The sequence below is a fragment of the Palaemon carinicauda genome, chromosome 11 (genome assembly GCF_036898095.1).
Source record: "Palaemon carinicauda isolate YSFRI2023 chromosome 11, ASM3689809v2, whole genome shotgun sequence".
Lineage (NCBI taxonomy): Eukaryota > Metazoa > Arthropoda > Malacostraca > Decapoda > Palaemonidae > Palaemon > Palaemon carinicauda.
Window position 1 is genome coordinate 128725909 of NC_090735.1, and position 23981 is coordinate 128749889.

Below are 23981 nucleotides of genomic sequence, written 5' to 3' on the forward strand. Positions count from 1 at the left end.
ACGAGAATGGGAGCGGGAGCGCTTCTTGCTGGGCCGCGACCTTGACCTAGAGCGGGAATGTTCACTCTCGGACAGTTCTCTTCTCCTGCGTCGTTTCCCCGACTTCCTCCTCGGAAGATGAGTCTACTTCTGACGAGTCCGACGGCGCCACATTTCTCGCGTAACGGTTGTTAGCGTGATCCGCGGGGGAATTTCCTCGACGCCGGGTGCCCGAGATCGAAGGCTGGAGGAAGTCCTCGGGAACCGCCGTGGAGATCGTCAGCACAGAGTCTAATCTTTCCATGCTAGGGGGCCAGGGGTCCAGGGTCACGTCCATTCTTAGCGGTGACCTCCCTGGCGTCTTCGGTAGCTTCCATCCGAAGGCATCGCTACTTGTGCGGCGAACTCTAGTTTGGCTGTCCCCTGGCGGGGGAGAGCCCGACGCACCGGTCCACGAGGGCGGAGGGGACTCTGATACTACAACACTGCCCCATAAGGGGTCTTCAGAGGACGCGTGGTCCCCCACCACAAGGCCTGATTCACCCGAAGCACTACCGGGCCCTTCGTTAGCCCTAGAGGGGCCCGCCCTTGGTTCTTCCTTCGCACTGGATTCCCTGGGAAGAACGTCTTGACCTTCTACAACACTAGAGGCTTCTTGTCCTCTCCTCTGAGAAGGAGACGGAGAAGCTGAGGCTTCGTCGGACCGATCACTAGCCGACGGTAACGAAGATACGACACTAATCTTCCTGGGGGAACGCTTCGAAGATTTCTTCTTTTTAGCACCGTAGCGTACCCACTGGATATCATCCCAACTTACGCACTCCGGACACGTGTCTGCTGAGGAGCAAACTTTTCCCCTACACGTGGAACAAAGGGAGTGAGGATCTACCTCTGGCTTTGAGAGGAAAGCCCCACACGACTTTCCGGCTCTAGGCCCAGGGCAACAGCGCACATGATCCATCGTTCGCACACGAATGGCACAACACTAGTGAGCTATACGTACACTGGGGATATACACAAGGAGAACGCACTGTAACACTTGAGAATAACGCACTGCGAAAAAACACAAGTCCCCACGCTGGAAACACGTGGAACACAAACGCACCAAAGGATCGAGAGAGACGAGAGTGAGCTGTGTACAGCTCACGACCAAGGAACTTAATGAGGAGAATGACCCGGAGAAGCAGTGACCTGCCCTAATCCTGCCCTCAGGGCACATTCCTTGGCGGCGGGGGTAGGCCTATGTAAAGCGGAGTAGGGGGTTAACGGCGGGAAAAACCTTGGTCGAGAAAGAGGGATCACAAGTGACTCCAAAAGAAAGTAGTTCTCGGTAAGTATTTTGTGTTGGAACAAAGTATATTTCAATAAATATTTCTTAATGTAATGATTTAAAACATCCAATGCTGTTACTGCACAGCATATAGCCCATAAATCAAGAAAGAAACCCTGTTACCCAAAGTACAGTAAAACTTGAATAAGGTTAGAAAGACTCGCCCAACTGTCACCGGACATTGAGAATCAAATCTCTACAATAGTGAACCCTCTAAAAAGTAACTTTAAGGACTTGTCCTGCCAAGGAGCATATTCCTTGTCTTCATTTATCAATATCTAGAAATAATGAAAACCGAATTGCTATGGCAAACTTTAAAACAGTATTCAGTTTTAAGGTGGTCATCTACTCTAAAACTGACCAACCCAACATCGCTCAACTTCGCTAATCAGAAGAGAAGCAAGGTATATAAAACTATTGTTTTTTTGGATGAGAGACTCAAGTCTTTGAAATGCATGGTATAAAAATACTTTAACATTATATAAAAGTCCAAAAAAAAGTTTGGCATCCATGTTAATAAACTCAGGAATGACCATTTTTCTTACTTCTTTAATTTCATAAAGTCTTATATCAGATCCTGTTATAAAAAAACAATTTTCTTGGTTTTCACACAAACTTTGCTATGCTATTCTCTAAATTTGACCCTTTACATTTAAATCTGCCATTTGCACATTTATAAGGAATTCCCACTAATTTTCTTTTTGTTTTCACCAGTTTTGGACATAACTTTCTCATTTTCTCAGCTTTAGTTACAGCTTCTTTATATTTAGCATTATATTTCCTTGAAGACCTTTTCTACGTAATAGAAAAAGGTATAATGTAAAAGTATATCAGTCCTAGTCTACTTCATGTCATTTGTGATGTAACTACAGTAATTGTTAGCTATTGTATGATGGTTGAAATGCAAGCAAAACAGTTGTTGTTTTATGAATAGGTTGTTAACAAAAACATTATATTTTGTTCTGTTATTATTGTGGTTGTATGCATTTACACAACAATCATAGCGTTACTAACAATACTTTTGTCATTCTCTTTTACAGTACTTATTTACGTTACTGAGATATAAGACAAGAAAAAGAACTAGTTTCTCAATAAAGGAACTAGCATGATACATAAAATCATTTTTTATAAGTGAAAATGGGGGAGGGGGGGAGTTGCACTATATGAGAGTTCAGTTATTACAAGAGTAAACAGCAAACAAAACATCTACAATCTGGAGTGTACATCAACATTGTTCCAAGTAGACTTGAAGACTGAAGATGACAAAACATGCTCAGCATATTACTGTCAGCAGACACCATTAGTTTCATTGTTTACTAGAGGCATTAGTATATAGAAAAGAAATAAAATGGGTGAATTTTTAATTTTTAAGGGGTAACATCGACATAACCAAATTTTTAAAGACAAAAACAGTAAGAACATCAGGTGTTTCATAGAAATGTTATTTTGATAATAAAATAAATTTTTGAATATACTTACCCGGTGATTATATAGCTGAAACTCTGTTGCCCGACAGACAACTCTACGGTAAAAACTCACCAGCGATCGCTACACAGGTTGCGGGTGTGCCCAACAGCGCCATCTGTCGTCCAGATACCCAGTACTCAATGTAAACAAAGACTCAATTTTCTCCTAGTCCCACTACGTCTCTATTGGGGAGGAAGGGAGGGTCCTTTAATTTATAATCACCGGGTAAGTATATTCAAAAATTTATTTTATTATCAAAATAACATTTTTCAATATTTAACTTAGCCGGTGATTATAATAGCTGATTCACACCCAGGGGGGTGGGTAGAGACCAGTAATATATGTTTACACTTTTATGAGCTAAGAGTTTTTATTTCATTTTAGAAGTTATCAAAATAACAAAAACAAAATAAATAGGTACCTGGTAAGGAAGTCGACTTGAACAATTACTCTGCCTTTTAAGTACGTCTTCCTTACGGAGCCTCGCGATCCTCTTAGGATGCTGATCGACCCCTAGGATCTGAAGTATCAAGGGTTGCAACCCATACAACAGGACCTCATCAAAACCCCTAATCTAGGCGCTCTCAAGAAATGACTTTGACCACCCGCCAAATCAACCAGGATAACCCAAAAAACAATATTAAAAACATTTCAAGAGAAAGATTAAAACGGGGTATGGAATTAGGGAATTGTAGTGGTTGAGCCCTCACCCACTACTGCACTCGCTGCTACGAATGGTCCCAGTGTGTAGCAGTTCTTGTAAAGAGACTGGACATCTTTCAAGTAAAATGACGCGAACACTGACTTGCTTCTCCAATAGGTTGCGTCCATTATACTTTGCAGAGATATATTTTGCTTAAAGGCCACGGAAGTTGTTACAGCTCTAACTTCGTGCGTCTTCACCTTAAGCAAAGTTCGGTCTTCCTCACTCAGATGTGAATGAGCTTCTCGTATTAACAATCTGATAAAGTCTGACCAAGCATTCTTTGACAAAGGCAAGGATGGTTTCTTAACTGAACACCATAAAGCTTCAGATTGGCCTTGTAAAGGTTTAGTACGCTTTAAATAGAACTTAAGAGCTCTAACAGGGCATAAGACTCTTTCTAGTTCATTGCCTACGATCTCCGATAAGCTGGGGATATCGAAAGATTTAGGCCAAGGCCGAGAAGGCAGCTCATTTTTGGCTAGAAAACCAAGTTGTAGCGAACAAGTGGCTTTTTCTGACGAAAATCCTATGTTCTTGCTGAAGGCATGAATCTCACTGACTCTTTTAGCCGAGGCTAAGCATACCAGGAAAAGAGTCTTAAGAGTGAGATCTTTCAGGGAGGCTGATTGTAACGGCTCCAACCTGTCTGACATGAAGAATCTTAGTACCACGTCTAAATTCCATCCAGGGGTAGCCAAACGACGCTCCTTGGTGGTCTCAAAAGACTTAAGGAGGTCTTGCAGATCTTTATGTTTGGAAAGATCTAAGCCTCTATGCCGGAAGACCAATGCCAACATGCTTCTGTAGCCCTTGATAGTGGGAGCTGAAAGGGATCGTCCTTTTCTCAGGTATAAGAAAAAAACAGCTATTTGAGCTACAGAGGTACTGGTCGAGGATACAGAAACTGACTTGCACCAGTCTCGGAAGACTTCCCACTTCGATTGGTAGACTCTAATGGAAGAAGCTCTCCTTGCTCTAGCAATCGCACTGGCTGCTTCCTTCGAAAAGCCTCTAGCTCTCGAGAGTCTTTCGATAGTCAGAAGGCAGTCAGACGAAGAGCGTGGAGGCTTTGGAGTACCTTCTTTACGTGTGGCTGACGTAGAAGGTCTACCCTTAGAGGAAGACTACTGGGAACGTCTACTAACCATCGAAGTATCTCGGTGAACCATTCTCTCGCGGGCCAGAGGGAAGCAACTAACGTCAACCTTGTCCCTTCGTGAGAGGTGAACTTCTGCAGTACCTTGTTGACAATCTTGAACAGTGGGAATGCGTAGAGATCCAGATGTGACCAATCTAGGAGGAAAGCATCTATATGTATTGCTGCTGGGTCCGGGATTGGAGAGCAATAGATTGGAAGCCTCTTGGTCAGCGAGGTTGCAAAGAGATCTATGGATGGTTTTACCCCAAGTGGCCCAAAGTCTCTTGCACACATCCTTGTGGAGGGTCCATTCGGTTGGAATTACTTGCCCTTTCCGACTGAGACAATCTGCTATGACGTTCAAGTCGCCTTGGATGAACCTCGTTACTAGGGAGATGTCTTGACCTTTTGACCAGATGAGCAGGTCCCTTGCGATCTCGTACAACGTCAGTGAGTGGGTACCTCCTTGTTTGGAGATGTATGCCAAGGCCGTGGTGATGTCCGAGTTCACCTCCACCACTTTGCCTTGAAGGAGAGACTTGAAGCTTTTCAAGGCCAGATGTACTGCCAACAGCTCCTTGCAGTTGATATGCATGCTCCTCTGACTCGAGTTCCACAGTCCTGAGCATTCCCGACCGTCTAGTGTCGCGCCCCAGCCCACGTCCGATGCGTCCGAGAAGAGAACGTGGTTGGGAGTCTGAACAGCCAGGGGAAGACCCTCTCTTATGTTGATATTGTCCTTCCACCAAGTCAGACAAGACTTTATCTTTTCGGAAACTGGGATCGAGACCGCTTCTAGCGTCTTGTCCTTTTTCCAGTGAAAAGCTAGATGGTATTGAAGAGGACGGAGGTGTAGTCTTCCTAGTGACACAAATTGTTCCACGGATGACAGCGTCCCTACCAGACTCATCCACAGCCTGACTGAGCAGCGTTCCTTCTTCAGCATCTTCTGGATGGATAGCAGGGCTTGATCTATTCTGGGGGCTGATCGTCTTGTTGTTCAGCAACGTCCTCATCAGAGGGTTCCTCATCCGAAAACTGATGAGGGAACGGCAACGGAGTGGGCAACGTCTGGCTCGCTGAGTCCGGTCGCACTGGTGGATGCGTGACGGAGCCGGACGCAACATCATGGAACTGCTGCACAGTCTGTGAACTGTCAACAACCATGGGTGCGCGAGGAAGCACAGCGTCAACCCGAGACTGTCTAGACCGTCTGGGTTGTGCAGTCAACACCCTACCGGGTTGCTGAGGTTGACGCACTGCGTCAAAACAAGTCACCTCTGCTGGTTGTTGAACGTCCTGAACGTCAACAACCACCTCCGAGCGTCGCTTAACGTCAACGTGCGGCTGGCAACCCACACTGGGTCGCATCGGTGGAGGAACACCTCAACTGGCAGACGCGAGTAGGTTACCTCAGCGTCAACAGGGCGCACAACCAACTGGTTGGAAGGTTGTTGGCCAGAAGGTTCGGTAGCAACCTTCTCCGCATTAAAGTCCTCTATCAAGGACGCAAGCTTGGACTGCATGTCTTGCAGCAAAGCCCATTTAGGGTCTACGGGAGCAGGTGTGGCAACAGACGGGGTTAGCGACTGAGGCGGAACCGCTTACCATCCCTGAAAGCCTTGTTATGCATGACATAATTGTACAGCAAAACTTCAAACGCTCGAAAACAGCTGTGAAGTTGACCTGTAAACAACTTGGAGCGTCTCCTGGCCAGGCGCCAGGGAGAGTCTACGAGAATTGAGAAGTCTATCTGGGCAGAGGCATGAACTCCCAAGCCGAGAACTTCTCTAGTGTCATATCAGACTCTCGCTCTATAAACCAGTTTAAAAGAAGGGAAAGCAAAGGCTGTATCCCCCAAACTCCTCCTGGTGAAAAACCAGTCGCCTAGCCAACGTAAAGCTCTCTAGGAGAGCGAGAGAGCACTAGCTTAAAAACAACGGCTTCGAAGTAGCTAGGCCTAGTGTAAGCTCTGACGTTAGGCGAACGAGGAGCAGCAGTTACAAAAAGATCCGGACAAAGATCCTTAAAAAATCATCATGATTTAATTAAAGTCCATAGGAGGCTAAGCAGCTTTAGACTCCTCTCCATCTGACAGAGTCCTCAAGGTAATATCAGTAGGAGGGGGAACAGCAACTTCCTCATCTACAGGAACCTTGTCCGATAAAAGCTGAGTCTCAAGCAAGGGAGAGACCTACCGTGGTGGCAATGCTTTACAAGCAGAGTCCACACTCACTGGTGCATTAGTAGCGGACCAGAACGCAACGTCATGTAACTGCTTGACAGTCTGTGAATTGTCAACAACTGAACTGTCAACCACAACAGGTGTGTGAGGACGCACAGCGTCCACTCGAGACTGCTTTGACTGCCTAGACTGAGCAGTCAAAACAACTCTAGAATGCGGAGGTTGACGCACAGCGTCAAAACAAGTCAACTCCGATTGTTAGTGAACGTCTTGAACGTCAACAGGAGCATCAGCCAGTGGCCTAACGTCCAAATGCGGCTGAAAAACCACACGAGACCGCATCGAGTGTGGTTCTAAACAACCTGACTGACGTGACTAAGCTACGCCAACATCAACAGTAAGCACAAAGGAACGTTAGGTTGGCTGAAAGCCCGGATATCGATGAGATAAACGGCTAGACTCAACGGACTAATCGGCAGAATAGTCTTCCATAAGGGAGGCAAGCATATAGTGCATGCCTTGCCATACACCCCATTAAGGATCAACGGAAATGGTTGTGGTAAGAGACGAGGGTAACGTCTGTGACCGCAACACTTTGCCTACAAAAAAAAGACTCTCGGAGTCTGTGTTACGCTTTTGTTAGGCGGCGAGCAGTTATCCGATGACTGCATAGGGTCAGAGCTGTCCTAATGGTTGTAACCAGGACGCTGGACCTGTCCTGAAAGGACTGACTTTCGCTTAAGGGCTTCGAAGCCTTGTGACAGGTTTCTTATGCGAAAAGCCTTCGGATGACGAGGAGAAACAACGTCTCTCTAGTCTTATGGTAGGGGAGATCTTGGTAAGATACACCCGATACCATAGAGGGAAAACGTCTGTTCGTTGATCAAGGCCTCTCGAACCCATAAGTCGTTTGACATTACTTCTCCCCTGGGCTTGGGAGCATGCAAGAGGTCCCGGACTAGGTGAACGACAGGCACGAACAGACGAACCCTCGGACGCAACACTGTAACACTTTGCGCATATCACTTTATCACTTCGATTTTCTGTTTTGCACTTATTTCACTGAAATCAAAACTTTTACTGATTTCTACCTGAAACACGCAATTCTACCCTTCATTAAAAGGTAGTAATTGCGAAATCAGTCGTATAATGCAAGCTCATTAATACCAGCAAAAAACAGAAAACATATTTTAAGATAAAAAAAAAATCAGTGGCTGGGAAAGAGACTAAACACTAGTTCATATAACTACGTTTTCAATCTCTCACCGCACATAGCCTGGGGACGAGAATAAAAAACTAAAAACGTTTATCCTTCCTCCCCGTACAGCGACTTGGGACGAGAGTAACTCGAGAACAACGTTACCCGCTTGAACGGAACGTTTTCTCTCCTCTCTCTCCCTCCGTCTCTATCTCTCTCTCTCTTTCTCTCTTGATTTCGCACCTAAGAGAAGAGCCCAATTATATTTCGTCAAAAAAACATGTTATTTGACTAAAGGAAAACACTGAAAGGTTTTTCAAATAAAAAGTTCCTTTAAATTAGAATTTAAAACATTTAAGCTAAGAAAGAATGAACAAAACGTCAGAATCGATTTACTCTTACTGCAAAGTGAAACCTTGATACACTCTCTCTATCGTAACGATAGAGCGCATGTTGAACATCCTGAATGTCAACAACTGCGTAGCATAAAAAAACTAAACGTTAGTTCATCTTTGAAAACAGTACGAAGACTATCAAAGAAATTCTTTCATAAAATATTACATTTAAAAAGTTTTAAATCCTTAGCTCTTTAAAAGCTAATTACGATGTAAAGGGCTCAACGTTGATTAACTTCGGTTTCCAAGTTAGGACCGCCTACTCTCAGGAAAGGTCTATATAAACAAAACATTAAAATTTATTTTTATATGTTTATAATAAATGGAAAGTTAATCGAAGAGGCCTAATAAAGGTGGAGAGATATAAAATATATAGGAAAATCTATAACGTGATAAGATAATTACTAAAAGCCTAAACACACTTCCGTCTAAGGGAAGGGTCGGCCATTTAAAAGTCAAAGAAAGTCCATACTCTCTTTGTCACCATAATTAAATCTATCCAAAACGAGTTCAAGATTTAAGATGAAGATAAAACACCTGCATAGCAAAAGCTCAAAACTAGAATAAAGTACTTCACCAATTAGTTGTGAAAAAACTCCAGTTTAGCAACAGCGAGTAAGTACGTCTTGTCGATAGCTCGACAGAGAGAAAATTGAGTCTTTGTTTACATTGAGTACTGGGTATCTGGACGACAGATGGCGCTGTTGGGCACACCCGCAACCTGTGTAGCGATCGCTGGCGAGTTTTTACCGTAGAGTTGTCTGTCGGGCAACAGAGTTGCAGCTATATAATCACCGGCTAAGTTAAATATTGAAAAAATAGGAGTTTGTACAGTACTATACTAAATAACTACGTACAGTGATACCTCGGTAGTCGAACGACTCTATACTCGAACAATTCGGAGTTCGACCAAAATTTTCGAGAAATTTTTGCTGCGGTGCTCGACCAAAAATTCGGTACTCGACCAGCCGAACACGTGACGACCGCATGGGCTTTGTGATGATCGCGCCATCTCGGCCACTCTCGCTTGTTCGGGAAGCATCAGTTCTCTCGAGAGCGTCACTCAGACAACGCGCGATCAGCATTCGTTGTGATTTAGTGATTTTCAGTGCTTTTAATTGCTTTTTTAGCTTTCATAATGAGTCCCAAGAAAGTAATGAGTGTTAAGGGGAAGGAGAAGAGGAAAACAGTGCGAACAACGATCGAGTTGAAGAAGGAAATTATAGCGAAATATGAGAATGGTGTACGAGTGTCCGATTTAGCGGTAGAATACGGAATGGCGAAGTCGACCATTTCTACGTTTTTAAAGCATAAAGAAATGATTAAGAAGGCGAATGTTGCAACGGGAGTTACGGCGGTAACTAAGCAAAGGCCACAAGTGATTGAGGAGATGGAAAAGTTGCTTTTAATATTTATTAAAGAAAAACAGTTGGCCGGGGAAAGTGTTAGTGAAGCGTTCATTTGTGAAAAAGCGTTGCATATCTATGAAGAATTAGTGAAGAAAAGTCCGAGTACCAGTGAAAGTGATTCATTTACATTTAAAGCGAGCAGGGGTTGGTTTGAAAAGTTTCGTAATAGAACAGGTATTCATCGTGTTACTAGGCATGGGGAGGCAGCTAGTTCGGATCAAATTGCAGCCGATAAATACGTGGGGGAATTCGATCGGTACATAAATGAACAAAATTTGATCGCACAACAAGTCTTTAATTGTGATGAGACTGGGTTATTTTGGAAGAAAATGCCAGCCAATACGTACATTACCAAGGACGAGACGAAGATGCCAGGTCACAAGCCAATGAAAGATAGGCTAACATTGTTGCTGTGTGCAAATGCAAGTGGCGATTGCAAGATCAAACCCTTGTTAGTGTACCACTCGGACAACCCCCGGGTGTTCAAACGAAATAATATTTGTAAAAGTGCACTACCAGTTATGTGGCGCTCGAACACTAAATCTTGGGTCACAAGACAATTCTTTACTGAGTGGATAAACGAAGTGTTTGCCCCCCAGGTTAAGGCTTACCTCATTGAAAAGAGCTTGCCAATGAAATGTCTTCTGGTTATGGACAATGCTCCTGCACATCCTCCAGGTCTCGAGGATGACTTGAAAGAAGAATACAGCTTTATCAAAATCAAATTCTTGCCCCCCAATACTACTCCCATACTCCAGCCCATGGACCAACAGGTCATTTCAAACTTCAAAAAACTCTATACCAAGGCCCTTTTCAGAAAGTGTTTTGAAGTGACCAGTGACACGAAGTTGACCCTAAAGGAATTCTGGAAGGAACACTTCAGCATCCTCAACTCTGTTAACATGATTGACCAAGCTTGGCGAGGTGTGACCTATAGGACATTGAACTCTGCCTGGCGTAAGCTGTGGCCATCATGTGTCACAGAGAGGGAGTTTGAAGGTTTCCAACCAGAGGCGGGTCCAAGCACTGCTACCCCTGTAATTTCTGATGACACTGATGTCGTTGAGGAAATTGTTGTCATGGGCAGGAGTTTGGGGCTTGAGGTCGACAAGGATGATATTGATGAGCTTGTAGAAAGCCATTCTACCGAGTTGACTGTGGAGGAATTGTTGCACCTGCAACAACAACAGCAGCAGGATCTGATTGTGGAGCAGGAATCTTCAGAAGAGGATGAGGTAAGGGAGGATGTTCCAAGTTCTCTCATCAATGAAATTTGTTCCAAGTGGGCAGATGTGCAGGCTTTTGCTGAAAAATACCACCCAGAAATTGCAGTAGCAAACCGGGCAGTGCATATGTTTAATGATAGTGTCATGTATCATTTTCGAAGAATACTGCAGAGGAGGAAGAAACAATTAACAATAGACCAGTTTTTCACAAAAGAAAAGAAAGCTGCTACATCAAAGCCTGTTTCTCCTCCAAAGAAGAGACAAAGAAGAGAAGAAACCCCTGAAATAGATCTGCCCACCCTTTCATTGGAGAGAGAAACAACTCCTGAAGGAGAACTACCCCGCCACATCATGGAAGGGGACTCTCCTTCCAAGCAGTAACCTCCCCCTTCCATCCTCTCCACATCCATCCCTGTATGCCATCGAACCGCTGCTCAAAGGTATGTTCACTACAGTACAGAAAATGGTTTAAAATTGTTTTATTTTAGTACAGTAAATGGTTTAAAATTGTTTTATAGGATTTTCTGACCAATTTCATACACATTTAGATAATTATTGTTGTTTAGGTACACGTTTTATTAATATTTTGGGCCTGTTCGAGTGCTTGGGAACGGAATAGAATATATACCATTATTTCTTATGGGGAAAAAAAATTCGGTACTCGAACAAATCGGAGGTCGAACACGGATCTCGAACGGATTATGGTCGAGTACCGAGGTATCACTGTAATATAACCTATAGCACAGTAAATGGACCATGTGAAGGTAATGTACTGTAGTGGATTATTTAAGATGGTAGTCAACTGCTAGTAAGCAGTGGTCAGTGTGGCTTGAGATTGACTGTCCCTAAGGTACCAATATGAGATAGTTTTTTTATCTTCGTGGTGGCCTATGTTACCTAAACACCTGTAAAAACTGAGGGTTGACTAAATTGATGCTTGAAAGCATCAGGGTGACTATATGGCGCAGTTTTGTGTCATTGCACGAGTACAAAACTGTACTGGTTGGTCCACAGATAGGAGGAGTCTAGCAAGAGAAAATTAGTTTTCTTACTTTAGGTCTGTGACTCATAAGTGCAAATGGAAACAATAAAATTTACTGTATTGTTAATTTTCTGTTATTTTCCTTGAAATTATTTATTGTGAAACATAAAATTTCCAGGATGACAACTTGTAAACGATAAGCAGGTAATAGCACTGTGTGACCACAATTAACAATTCAAGTTTTCAAAAAAGTCACCAATAAGTGCAAAACGGTCGAGGGAAGGAATCCACCAGTCACCACAAGAACCAGGAAGTACAAAGCAGATTAAGTTAGATTAGGATATACACTATCAATCCAAAATAACCAAAACTGGGACAATACAACTTTGCTGTAATATAAAGGCTCTGCTTTGTCCTCATCAAGATCAAAAAAAAATTCTTTAATGTCAAGCAGTATGAGAAAAAAATTGAATGTGTACTAGCCTGGTTCTATTATGAAATAAAAGAAGCCCCTCAACTTATATAATGAGATAGAGAGAAAACAATTATTATATCATTATTATTATTACCTGCTAAGCTACAACCCTAGTTGGAAAAGCAGGATGCTATAAGCCCAGAGCCTCCAACAGGGAAAATAGCCCAGTGAGATAAGGAAACAAGGAAAAATAAAATATTTTCAGAACAATAATAATATTTAAAATGAATATCTCCTATATAAACTATCAAAACTTTAACAAAACAAAGGAAGAGAAACAAGATAGAATAGTATACCCAAGTGTACCCTCAAGCCAGAGAACTCTAACCCAAGACAGTGGAAGTCCTTGGTACAGAGGCTATGGCACTACCCAAGACTAGAGAATAATGGTTTGATTTTGGAGTGTTTTTCTCCTAGAAGAGCTGCTTACCACAGCTAAAGAGTCTCTTCTACCCTTAGCAAGAGGAAAGTGGCCACTGAACAATTACAGTGCAGTAACCCCTTAGGTCAAGAAGAATTGTTTGGTAATCTCAGTGTTGTCAGATGTGTGAGGACAGAGGAGAATCTGTAAAGAATAGGACAGACTATTCGGTGTAAGAAAAGGGAAAATGAACCGTAACCGTAACTGTCTGGCCAGTCAAAGGACCCATAACTCAAGCGGTAGTATCTCAACGGGTGGCTGGTGCCCTGTCCAACCTAATACCTATAAAATGTGTTAATTAACATACAAAAAAAAAAACTGCAATATATCTTACCTGGTAAGGAAAACTAAGTTTAAAGGCTTACAGCATCCTGCTTTTCCAACTATGGTTATAGCTTAGCCAGTAATAATAATAATAATAATAATAATAATAATAATAATAATAATAATACACTAATGATTCTAAACCCAATACAGATTCAATTGTTATTTCCATGAAAAGACATTAATATTTACCATAAAAACCATTATAATCCGTTACTTTTGATATTGAAATAATTGAATATATACATAATTCCTTACCTGACTTTCAAGCAATATATTCAATAACTTTTTTGTGGTGGACTTTGCAGAAGCCAAGTTTTTCATATAATTTGGATCTTTTTCTTGTAAAAAACTCTTGTATGTGTTAAACTGGGGTAATTGATTGGCACCATTTAGTCCTTTCTGCATTCCTATCCTCAATTCAAACAAAGAGTCAAATACAGCTGAAGAGAGAAAATAAGATATAATAAGCATACTTATACTAATCACAGCAAATTTTTAAAAAAACTTAATTTTAATATCAAAGTAATTATTTGTATACTCCTCTTAGGTTTAAATTGCAATAAATATGTTATTTTGATTATAAAATAAATTTTTGAATATACTTACCCGGTGATTATAATAGCTGCAACCCTGTTGCTCGACAGAAAACTCTACGGAAAAATTCGTCAGCGATCGCTACACAGGTAGGGGGTGTACCCAACAGCGACATCTGTCGTCCAGATACCCAGTACTCATTGTAAACAAAGAACTCAATTTTCTCCTCGGTCCACTGCGTCTCTATTGGGGAGGAAGGGAGGGTCCTTTAATTTATAATCACCGGGTAAGTATATTCAAAAATTTATTTTATAATCAAAATAACATTTTTCAATATTTAACTTAGCCGGTGATTATAGTAGCTGATTCACACCCAGGGTGGTGGGTAGAGACCAGCAAAATATGTTTACATCATTATGAGCTAAGAATTTTTATTTCATTTTAGAAGTTATCAAAATAACAAAAACAAAATAAATAGGTACCTGGTAAGGAAGTCGACTTGAACAATTACTCTGCCTTTTTAAGTACGTCTTCCTTACGGAGCCTCGCGATCCTCTTAGGATGCTGAGCGACCCCTAGGATCTGAAGTATCGAGGGTTGCAACCCATACAACAGGACCTCATCAAAACCCTTAATCTAGGCGCTCTCAAGAAATGACTTTGACCACCCGCCAAATCAACCAGGATGCGAAAGGCTTCTTAGCCTTCCGGACAACCCAAAAACAACATTTCAAGAGAAAGATTAAAAGGTTATGGAATTAGGGAATTGTAGTGGTTGAGCCCTCACCCACTACTGCACTCGCTGCTACGAATGGTCCCAGAGTGTAGCAGTCCTCGTAAAGAGACTGGACATCCTTAAGATAAAAAGACGCGAACACTGACTTGCTTCTCCAATAGGTTGCGTCCATTATACTTCGCAGAGATCTATTTTGTTTAAAGGCCACGGAAGTAGCGACAGCTCTAACTTCGTGTGTCCTTACCTTCAGCAAAGCTTGGTCTTCCTCACTCAGATGTGAATGAGCTTCTCGTATTAACAGTCTGATAAAATAGGATAAAGCATTCTTTGACATAGGCAAAGATGGTTTCTTAACTGAACACCATAAAGCTTCAGACGGGCCTCGTAAAGGTTTAGTTCGTTTTAAATAGAACTTAAGAGCTCTTACAGGGCATAAGACTCTTTCTAGTTCATTTCCAACCATATTCGATAAGCTTGGAATATTGAACGATTTTGGCCAAGGTCGAGAAGGCAGCTCGTTTTTGGCTAGAAAACCAAGTTGTAGAGAACATGTAGCCGTTTCAGATGAGAATCCGATGTTCTTGCTGAAGGCATGAATCTCACTGACTCTTTTAGCTGTGGCTAAGCATACCAGGAAAAGAGTCTTTAAGGTGAGATCTTTCAGGGAGGCTGATTGTAGCGGCTCGAACCTGTCTGACATAAGGAATCTTAGTACCACGTCTAAATTCCAACCAGGTGTAACCAAACGACGCTCCTTCGTGGTCTCAAAAGACTTAAGGAGGTCCTGTAGATCTTTATTGTTGGAAAGATCTAAGCCTCTGTGACGGAAGACTGATGCCAACATGCTTCTGTAACCCTTGATAGTGGGAGCTGAAAGAGATTGTTCTTTCCTCAGATATAAGAGGAAGTCAGCTATTTGAGTTACAGAGGTACTGGTCGAGGATACGGATACTGACTTGCACCAGTTTCGGAAGATTTCCCACTTCGATTGGTAGACTCTAAGGGTGGATGTTCTCCTTGCTCTAGCAATCGCTCTGGCTGCCTCCTTCGAAAAGCCTCTAGCTCTCGAGAGTCTTTCGATAGTCTGAAGGCAGTCAGACGAAGAGCGTGGAGGCCTTGGTGTACCTTCTTTACATGTGGCTGACGTAGAAGGTCCACCCTTAGGGGAAGTGTTCTGGGAACGTCTACTAGCCATCGAAGTACCTCGGTGAACCATTCTCTCGCGGGCCAGAGGGGAGCAACTAGCGTCAACCTTGTCCCTTCGTGAGAGGCGAACTTCTGCAGTACCTTGTTGACAATCTTGAATGGAGGGAATGCATATAGATCTAGATGTGACCAATCTAGGAGAAAGGCATCTATATGAACTGCTGCTGGGTCCGGGATTGGTGAGCAAAATATTGGGAGCCTCTTGGTCATCGAGGTTGCGAAGAGATCTATGGTTGGCTGGCCCCAGGTGGCCCAAAGTCTCTTGCATACATCCTTGTGGAGAGTCCATTCTGTTGGAATTATTTGTCCCTTCCGACTGAGACAATCTACCATGACATTCAAGTTGCCTTGGATGAACCTCGTTACTAGTGATATGTTTGGACCTTTTGACCAGGTGAGGAGGTCCCTTGCGATCTCGTACAACGTCAGAGAGTAGGTCCCTCCTTGCTTGGAGATGTACGCCAAAGCCGTGGTGTTGTCCGAGTTCACCTCCACCACTTTGCCTTGAAGGAGAGACCTGAAGCTTTTCAAGGCCAGATGTACTGCCAGTAGCTCCTTGCAGTTGATATGCATTGTCCTTTGACTCGAGTTCCAAATTCCCGAGCATTCCCGACCGTCTAATGTCGCACCCCAGCCTACGTCCGATGCGTCCGAGAAGAGAACGTGGTTGGGAGTCTGAACAGCCAGGGGAAGACCCTCTCTTAGGTTGATATTGTCCTTCCACCAAGTCAGACAAGACTTTATCTTTTCGGAAACTGGGATCGAGACCGCTTCTAGCGTCTTGTCCTTTTTCCAGTGAAAAGCTAGATGGTATTGAAGAGGACGGAGGTGTAGTCTTCCTAGTGACACAAATTGTTCCACGGATGACAGCGTCCCTACCAGACTCATCCACAGCCTGACTGAGCAGCGTTCCTTCTTCAGCATCTTCTGGATGGATAGCAGGGCTTGATCTATTCTGGGGGCTGATCGTCTTGTTGTTCAGCAACGTCCTCATCAGAGGGTTCCTCATCCGAAAACTGATGAGGAAACGGCAACGGAGTGGGCAACGTCTGGCTCGCTGAGTCCGGTCGCACTGGTGGATGCGTGACGGAGCCGGACGCAATATCATGGAACTGCCGCACAGTCTGTGAACTGTCAACAACCATGGGTGCGCGAGGAAGCACAGCGTCAACCCGAGACTGTCTAGACCGTCTGGGTTGTGCAGTCAACACCCTACCGGGTTGCTGAGGTTGACGCACTGCGTCAAAACAAGTCACCTCTGCTGGTTGTTGAACGTCCTGAACGTCAACAACCACCTCCGAGCGTCGCTTAACGTCAACGTGCGGCTGGCAACCCACACTGGGTCGCATCGGTGGAGGAACCACCTCAACTGGCAGACGCGAGTAGGTTACCTCAGCGTCAACAGGGCGCACAACCGACCGGTTGGAAGGTTGTTGGCCAGAAGGTTCGGTAGCAACCTTCTCCGCATTAAAGTCTTCTATCAAGGACGCAAGCTTGGACTGCATGTCTTGCAGCAAAGCCCATTTAGGGTCTACGGGAGCAGGTGTGGCAACAGACGGGGTTAGCGACTGAGGCGGTACCGTTTACCATCCCTGAAAGCCTTGTTATGCGTGACATAATTGTACAGCAAAACTTCAAAGGCTCGAAAACAGCTGTGAAGTTGACCTGTAAACAACTTAGGAGCGTCTCCTGGCTAGGCGCCAGGGAGAGTCTACGAGAATTGAGAAGTCTATCTGGGCAGAGGCATGAACTCCCAAGCCGAGAACTTCTCTCGTGTCATATCAGACTCTCGCTCTATAAACCAGTTTAAAAGAAGGGAAAGTAAAGGCTGTATCCCCCAAACTCCTCCTGGTGAAAAACCAGTCGCCTAGCCAACGTAACGCTCTCTAGGAGAGCGAGAGAGCACTAGCTTAAAAACAACGGCTTCGAAGTAGCTAAGCCTAGTGTAAGCTCTGACGTTTAGGCGAACGAGGAGCAGCAGTTACAAAAAGATCCGGACAAAGATCCTTAAAAAAAATCATCATGATTTAATTAAAGTCCATAGGAGGCTAAGCAGCTTTAGGCTCCTCTCCATCTGACAGAGTCCTCAAGGGAATATCAGTAGGAGGGAGAACAGCAACTTCCTCATCTACAGGAACCTTGTCCGATAAAAGCTGAGTCTCAAGCAAGGGAGAGACCTACCGTGGTGGCAATGCTTTACAAGCAGAGTCCACACTCACTGGTGCATTAGTAGCGGACCAGAACGCAACGTCATGTAACTGCTTGACAGTCTGTGAACTGTCAACAACTGAACTGTCAACCACAACAGGTGTGTGAGGACGCACAGCGTCCACTCGAGACTGCTTTGACTGCCTAGACTGAGCAGTCAAAACAACTCTAGAATGCGGAGGTTGACGCACAGCGTCAAAACAAGTCAACTCCGATTGTTAGTGAACGTCTAGAACGTCAACAGGAGCATCAGCCAGTGGCCTAACGTCCAAATGCGGCTGAAAAACCACACGAGACCGCATCGAGTGTGGTTCTAAACAACCTGACTGACGTGACTAAGCTACGCCAACGTCAACAGTAAGCACAAAGGAACGTTAGGTTGGCTGAAAGCCAGGATATCGATGAGATAAATGGCTAGACTCAACGGACTAATCGGTAGAATAGTCTTCCATAAGGGAGGCAAGCATATACAGCATGTCTTGCCATACAACCCATTAAGGATCAACGGAAATGGTTGTGGTAAGAGACGAGGGTAACGTCTGTGACCGCAATACTTTGCCTACAAAAAAAGACTCTCGGAGTCTGTGTTACACTTTTGTTAGGCGGCGATGACTGCATAGGGTCAGAGCTGTCCTAATGGTTGTAACCAGGATGCTGGACTATCCTGAAAGGACTGACTTTCGCTTAAGGGCTTCGAAACCTTGTGACAGGTTTCTTATGCGAAAAGCCTTCGGATGACGAGGAGAAACAACGTCTCTCTCGTCTTATGGTAGGGGAGATCTTGGTAAGATACACCCGATACCATAGAGGGAAAAACGTCTGTTCGTTGGTCAAGGCCTCTCGAACCCATAAGTCGTTTGACATTACTTCTCCCCTGGGCTTGGGAGCATGTAAGAGGTCCCGGACTAGGTGAACGACAGGCACGAACAGACGAACCCTCGGACGCAACACTGTAGCACTTTGCGCCTCGGACGCAACACTGTAACACTTTGCGCATACCACTTTATCACTTCGATTTTCTGTTTTGCACTTATTTCTACCTGAAACACGCAATTCTACCCTTCATTAAAAGGTAGTAATTGCGAAATCAGTCGTATAATGCAAGCTCATTAATACCAGCAAAAAACAGAAAACATATTTTAAGATAAAAAAATCAGTGGCTGGGAAAGAGACTAAACACTAGTTCATATAACTACGTTTTCAATCTCTCACCGCACATAACCTGGGGACGAGAATAAAAACCTAAAAACGTTTTATCCTTCCTCCCCATACAGCGACTAAGGACGCGAGTAACACGAGAACAACGTTACTCGCTTGAACGGAACGTTTTCTCTCCTCTCTCTCCCTCCGTCTCTATCTCTCTCTCTCTTTCTCTCTTGATTTCGCACCTAAGAGAAGAGCCCAATTATATTTCGTCAAAAAAACATGTTATTTGACTAAAGGAAAAAACTGAAAGGTTTTTCAAATAAAAAGTTCCTTTAAATTAGAATTTAAAACATTTAAGCTAAGAAAGAATGAACAAAACGTCAGAATCGATTTACTCTTACTGCAAAGTGAAACCGTGATACACTCTCTCTCTATCGTAACGATAGAGCGCATGTTGAACGTCCTGAACGTCAACAACTGCGTAGCATAAAAAAACTAAACGTTAGTTCATCTTTGAAAACAGTACGAAGACTATCAAAGAAATTCTTTCATAAAATATTACATTTAAAAAGTTTTAAATCCTTAGCTCTTTAAAAGCTAATTACGATATAAAGGGCTCAACGTTGATTAACTTCGGTTTCCAAGTTAGGACCGCCTACTCTCAGGAAAGGTCTATATAAACAAAACATTAAAATTTATTTTTATATGTTTATAATAAATGGAAAGTTAATCGAAGAGGCCTAATAAAGGTGGAGAGATATAAAATATATAGGAAAATCTATAACGTGATAAGATAATTACTAAAAGCCTAAACACACTTCCGTCTAAGGGAAGGGTCGGCCATTTAAAAGTCAAAGAAAGTCCATACTCTCTTTGTCACCATAATTAAATCTATCCAAAACGAGTTCAAGATTTAAGATGAAGATAAAACACCTGCATAGCGAAAGCTCAAAACTAGAATAAAGTACTTCACCAATTAGTTGTGAAAAAACTCCAGTTTAGCAACAGCGAATAAGAGCGTCTTGTCGATAGCTCGACAGAGAGAAAATTGAGTTCTTTGTTTACAATGAGTACTGGGTATCTGGACGACAGATGGCGCTGTTGGGTACACCCCCTACCTGTGTAGCGATCGCTGGCGAATTTTTCCGTAGAGTTTTCTGTCGAGCAACAGAGTTGCAGCTATTATAATCACCGGCTAAGTTAAATATTGAAAAAATGTTATTTTCATTAGTAAAATAAATTTTTGAATATACTTACCCGATAATCATGTAGCTGTCAACTCCGTTGCCCGACAGAATTCTACGGAAGGGATACGCCAGCGATCACTATACTAGAAGGGGGTGTACTCACCAGCGCCACCTGTGGCCAGGTACTGCAGTACTTCTTGTTGACACCACCTCAATTTTTCCTCGGTCCACTGGTTCTCTATGGGGAGGAAGGGTGGGTCAATTAAATCATGATCATCGGGTAAGTATATTCAAAAATTTATTTTACTAATGAAAATAACATTTTTCAATATTAAACTTACCCGATAATCATGTAGCTGATTCACACCCAGGGAGGTGGGTGAAAACCAGTGTACATGTATATCAGGAAGCTAAGTATCCCGTATTTCATATTATCAGTTATTCAAAATAACAATGAAATTATAAGTACCTGGTAAGGAAGTCGACTTGAACCATTACTCTGCCTTTAATAAGTTCGTCTTCCTTACTGAGCGCAGCGTTCCTCTTAGGAGGCTGAACAACCCTAAGGTGCTGAAGTATAAAGGGCTGCAACCCATACTAAAGGACCTCTACACAACCTCTAACCTAGGCGCTTCTCAAGAACGAATTGACCACACGCCAAATCAACCAGGATGCGGAAGGCTTCTTAGCCTACCGTAACAACCCAAAAAACAACAATAAAAGCATTCAAGAGAAAGGTTAAAAAGGTTATGGGATTAAGGGAATGTAGTGGCTGAGCCCTCACCTACTACTGCACTCGCTGCTACGAATGGTCCCAGGGTGTAGCAGTTCTCGTAAAGAGACTGGACATCTTTGAGATAAAATGATGCAAACACTGACTTGCTCCTCCAATAAGTTGCATCCATAATACTCTGCAGAGAACGGTTCTGTTTAAAGGCCATCGAAGTGGCTACAGCTCTCACTTCGTGGGTCCTTACCTTCAGCAAAGCAAGGTCTTCATCGTTCATGTGAGAATGAGCTTCTCTAATCAGAAGCCTTATATAATACGAAACTGCGTTTTTGGACATAGGCATCGAAGGTTTCTTGATGGCACACCATAAGGCCTCTGATTGTCCTCGTATAGGTTTTGACCTTTTAAGATAGTATTTCAGAGCTCTGACAGGGCAAAGAACTCTCTCTAGCTCGTTACCCACCATGTTGGAAAGGCTAGGAATTTCGAACGATCTAGGCCAAGGACGTGAAGGAAGTTCATTTTTATCTAAAAATCCGAGCTGTAAAGAACATGTTGCTGATTCGGATGTGAATCCTATGTTCTTGCTGAAGGCGTGAACCTCACTAACTCTTTTGGCTGTCGCAAGGCAGACGAGGAAAAGTTTTGAGAGTAAGGTCTTTGAAGGAAGCTGACTGGAGAGGTTCGAACCTAGGAGACATAAGGAACCTTAAGACTACGTCTAGATTCCAGCCTGGAGTGGACAAACGACGTTCTTTAGAAGTCTCGAAAGATTTAAGGATGTCTTGTAGGTCCTTGTTGGAGGAAAGATCCAAACCTCTGTGGCGGAGAACTGAAGCCAACATACTTCTGTACCCTTTAATCGTAGGAGCCGAAAGAGATCTAACATTCCTAAGATGTAACAGGAAGTCAGCAACTTGGGTTACAGAGGTATTGGTAGAGGAAACTGCATTGGCTCTGCACCAGCTTCGGAAGACTTCCCACTTGGATTGATAGACTCTACGAGTGGATATCCTCCTTGCTCTGGCAATCGCTCTGGCTGCCTCCTTCGAAAAGCCTCTAGCTCTAGCGAGTCTTTCGACAGTCTGAAGGTAGTCAGACGAAGAGCGTGGAGGTTTGGGTGTACCTTCTTTACGTGAGGTTGACGTAGAAGGTCCACTCTTAGAGGGAGAGTCCTGGGAACGTCGACCAGCCATTGTAGTACCTCTGTGAACCATTCTCTTGCAGGCCAAAGGGGAGCAACCAGCGTCAGCCGTGTCCCTTCGTGAGAGACGAACTTCTGAATGACTCTGTTGATGATCTTGAACGGCGGGAATGCATATAGGTCGAAATGGGACCAATCCAGCAGAAAAGCATCCACGTGAACTGCTGCTGGGTCTGGGACTGGGGAACAGTACAAAGGGAGCCTCTTGGTCATGGAGGTGGCGAACAGATCTATCGTTGGCTGACCCCACAAGGTCCAAAGTCTGTTGCACACGCTCTTGTGAAGGGTCCATTCCGTGGGGATGACTTGATCTTTCCTGCTGAGGCGATCTGCTGAGACGTTCATATTGCCCTGAATGAACCTCGTTACCAGTGTGAGGTTTAGACTTCTTGACCAAATGAGGAGGTCCCTTGCTATCTCGTACAGCTTCCTCGAATGGGTCCCTCCTTGCTTGGAGATGTATGCCAAGGCTGTGGTGTTGTCGGAGTTCACCTCCACCACCTTGTTTAGCAGGAGGGACTTGAAGTTCATTAAGGCCAGATGAACTGCCAGCAACTCCTTGCAGTTGATGTGAAGCATTTCCTGTTCCTTGTTCCATGTTCCCGAGCATTCCTGTCCGTCCAAGGTCGCGCCCCAGCCCGAGTCTGATGCGTCCGAAAAGAGATGAAGATTGGGGGTCTGAATCGCTAACGATAGACCCTCCTTGAGAAGGATGTTGGTCTTCCACCACATGAGAGTAGTCTTCATCTCTTTGGTGACAGGAATAGAGACCGCTTCGAGCGTCAAATCCTTGTCCCAGTGAGCTGCCAGATGGAATTGGAGAGGGCGGAGGTGGAGTCTCCCTAACTCGATGAACAGGGCTAACGATGACAGGGTCCCTGTTAGACTCATCCACTGTCTCACCGAGCATCTGTCCCTCTTCAGCATGCTCAGAATGCACTCTAGGGCTTGGCTGATTCTTGGGGCCGACGGAAAAGCCCGAAAAGCTTGACTCCGAATCTCCATTCCCAGGTAAACGATGGATTGGGAGGGAATAAGCTGGGACTTTTCTAAGTTGACCAAAAGACCCAGTTCCTTGATCAAGTCCAAAGTCCAGTTGAGACTCTCCAGACAGCGACGACTTGTGGGGGCTCTTAACAGCCAGTCGTCTAAATAAAGGGAGGCTCTGATGTCCGCCAAGTGGAGGAATTTTGCAATACCCTGTATTCCTCATCAGACGCGTAAACACCATAGGCGCTGTGCTTAGGCCAAAACACAGGGCTTGGAATTGGTACACAACCTTTCCAAAAACGAATCTCAGGAAAGGTTGGGAGTCTGGATGAATAGGAACGTGAAAGTAAGCGTCTTTCAGATCCAACGAGACCATCCAGTCCTCCTGCCTGACCGCTGCTAGGACCGACTTCGTCGTCTCCATAGTGAACGTCTGCTTGGTAACATAAGCATTGAGCGCACTGACGTCCAGCACCGGTCTCCAACCTCCTGTCTTCTTGGCCACCAGAAAGAGACGGTTGTAGAAGCCCGGGGATTGATGGTCCCGGACTATCACCACTGCCTTCTTCTGTAACAGGAGCGACACCTCCTGGTGTAACGCTAGCCTCTTGTCCTTTTCCTTGTAGTTGGGAGAGAGGTTGATGGGAGAAGTGGTCAGAGGGGGATTGCGGCAGAATGGTATCTTGTAACCCTCCCTTAGCCACTTGACAGACTGGGCGTCTGCACCTCTTCTTTCCCAAGCTTGCCAGAAGATCTTGAGTCTGGCTCCTACTGCTGTCTGGAGAGGAGGAGAGTCAATGTTT

At 44.0% G+C, this 23981-nt stretch overlaps 1 protein-coding gene across 2 annotated transcripts in view; it reads right to left on the minus strand.

Annotated features, from left to right (window-relative positions):
• The window catches only part of LOC137650202 (protein AATF-like), a 133039-nt gene that overhangs the window by 30692 nt on the left and 78366 nt on the right, over positions 1-23981 (minus strand). For both annotated transcript variants that reach the window (XM_068383389.1, XM_068383390.1), the window contains exon 5: positions 13494-13678. In XM_068383389.1, coding sequence (XP_068239490.1) covers positions 13494-13678 — 185 coding nt within the window. The remainder of the gene's footprint in view (positions 1-13493; positions 13679-23981) is intronic.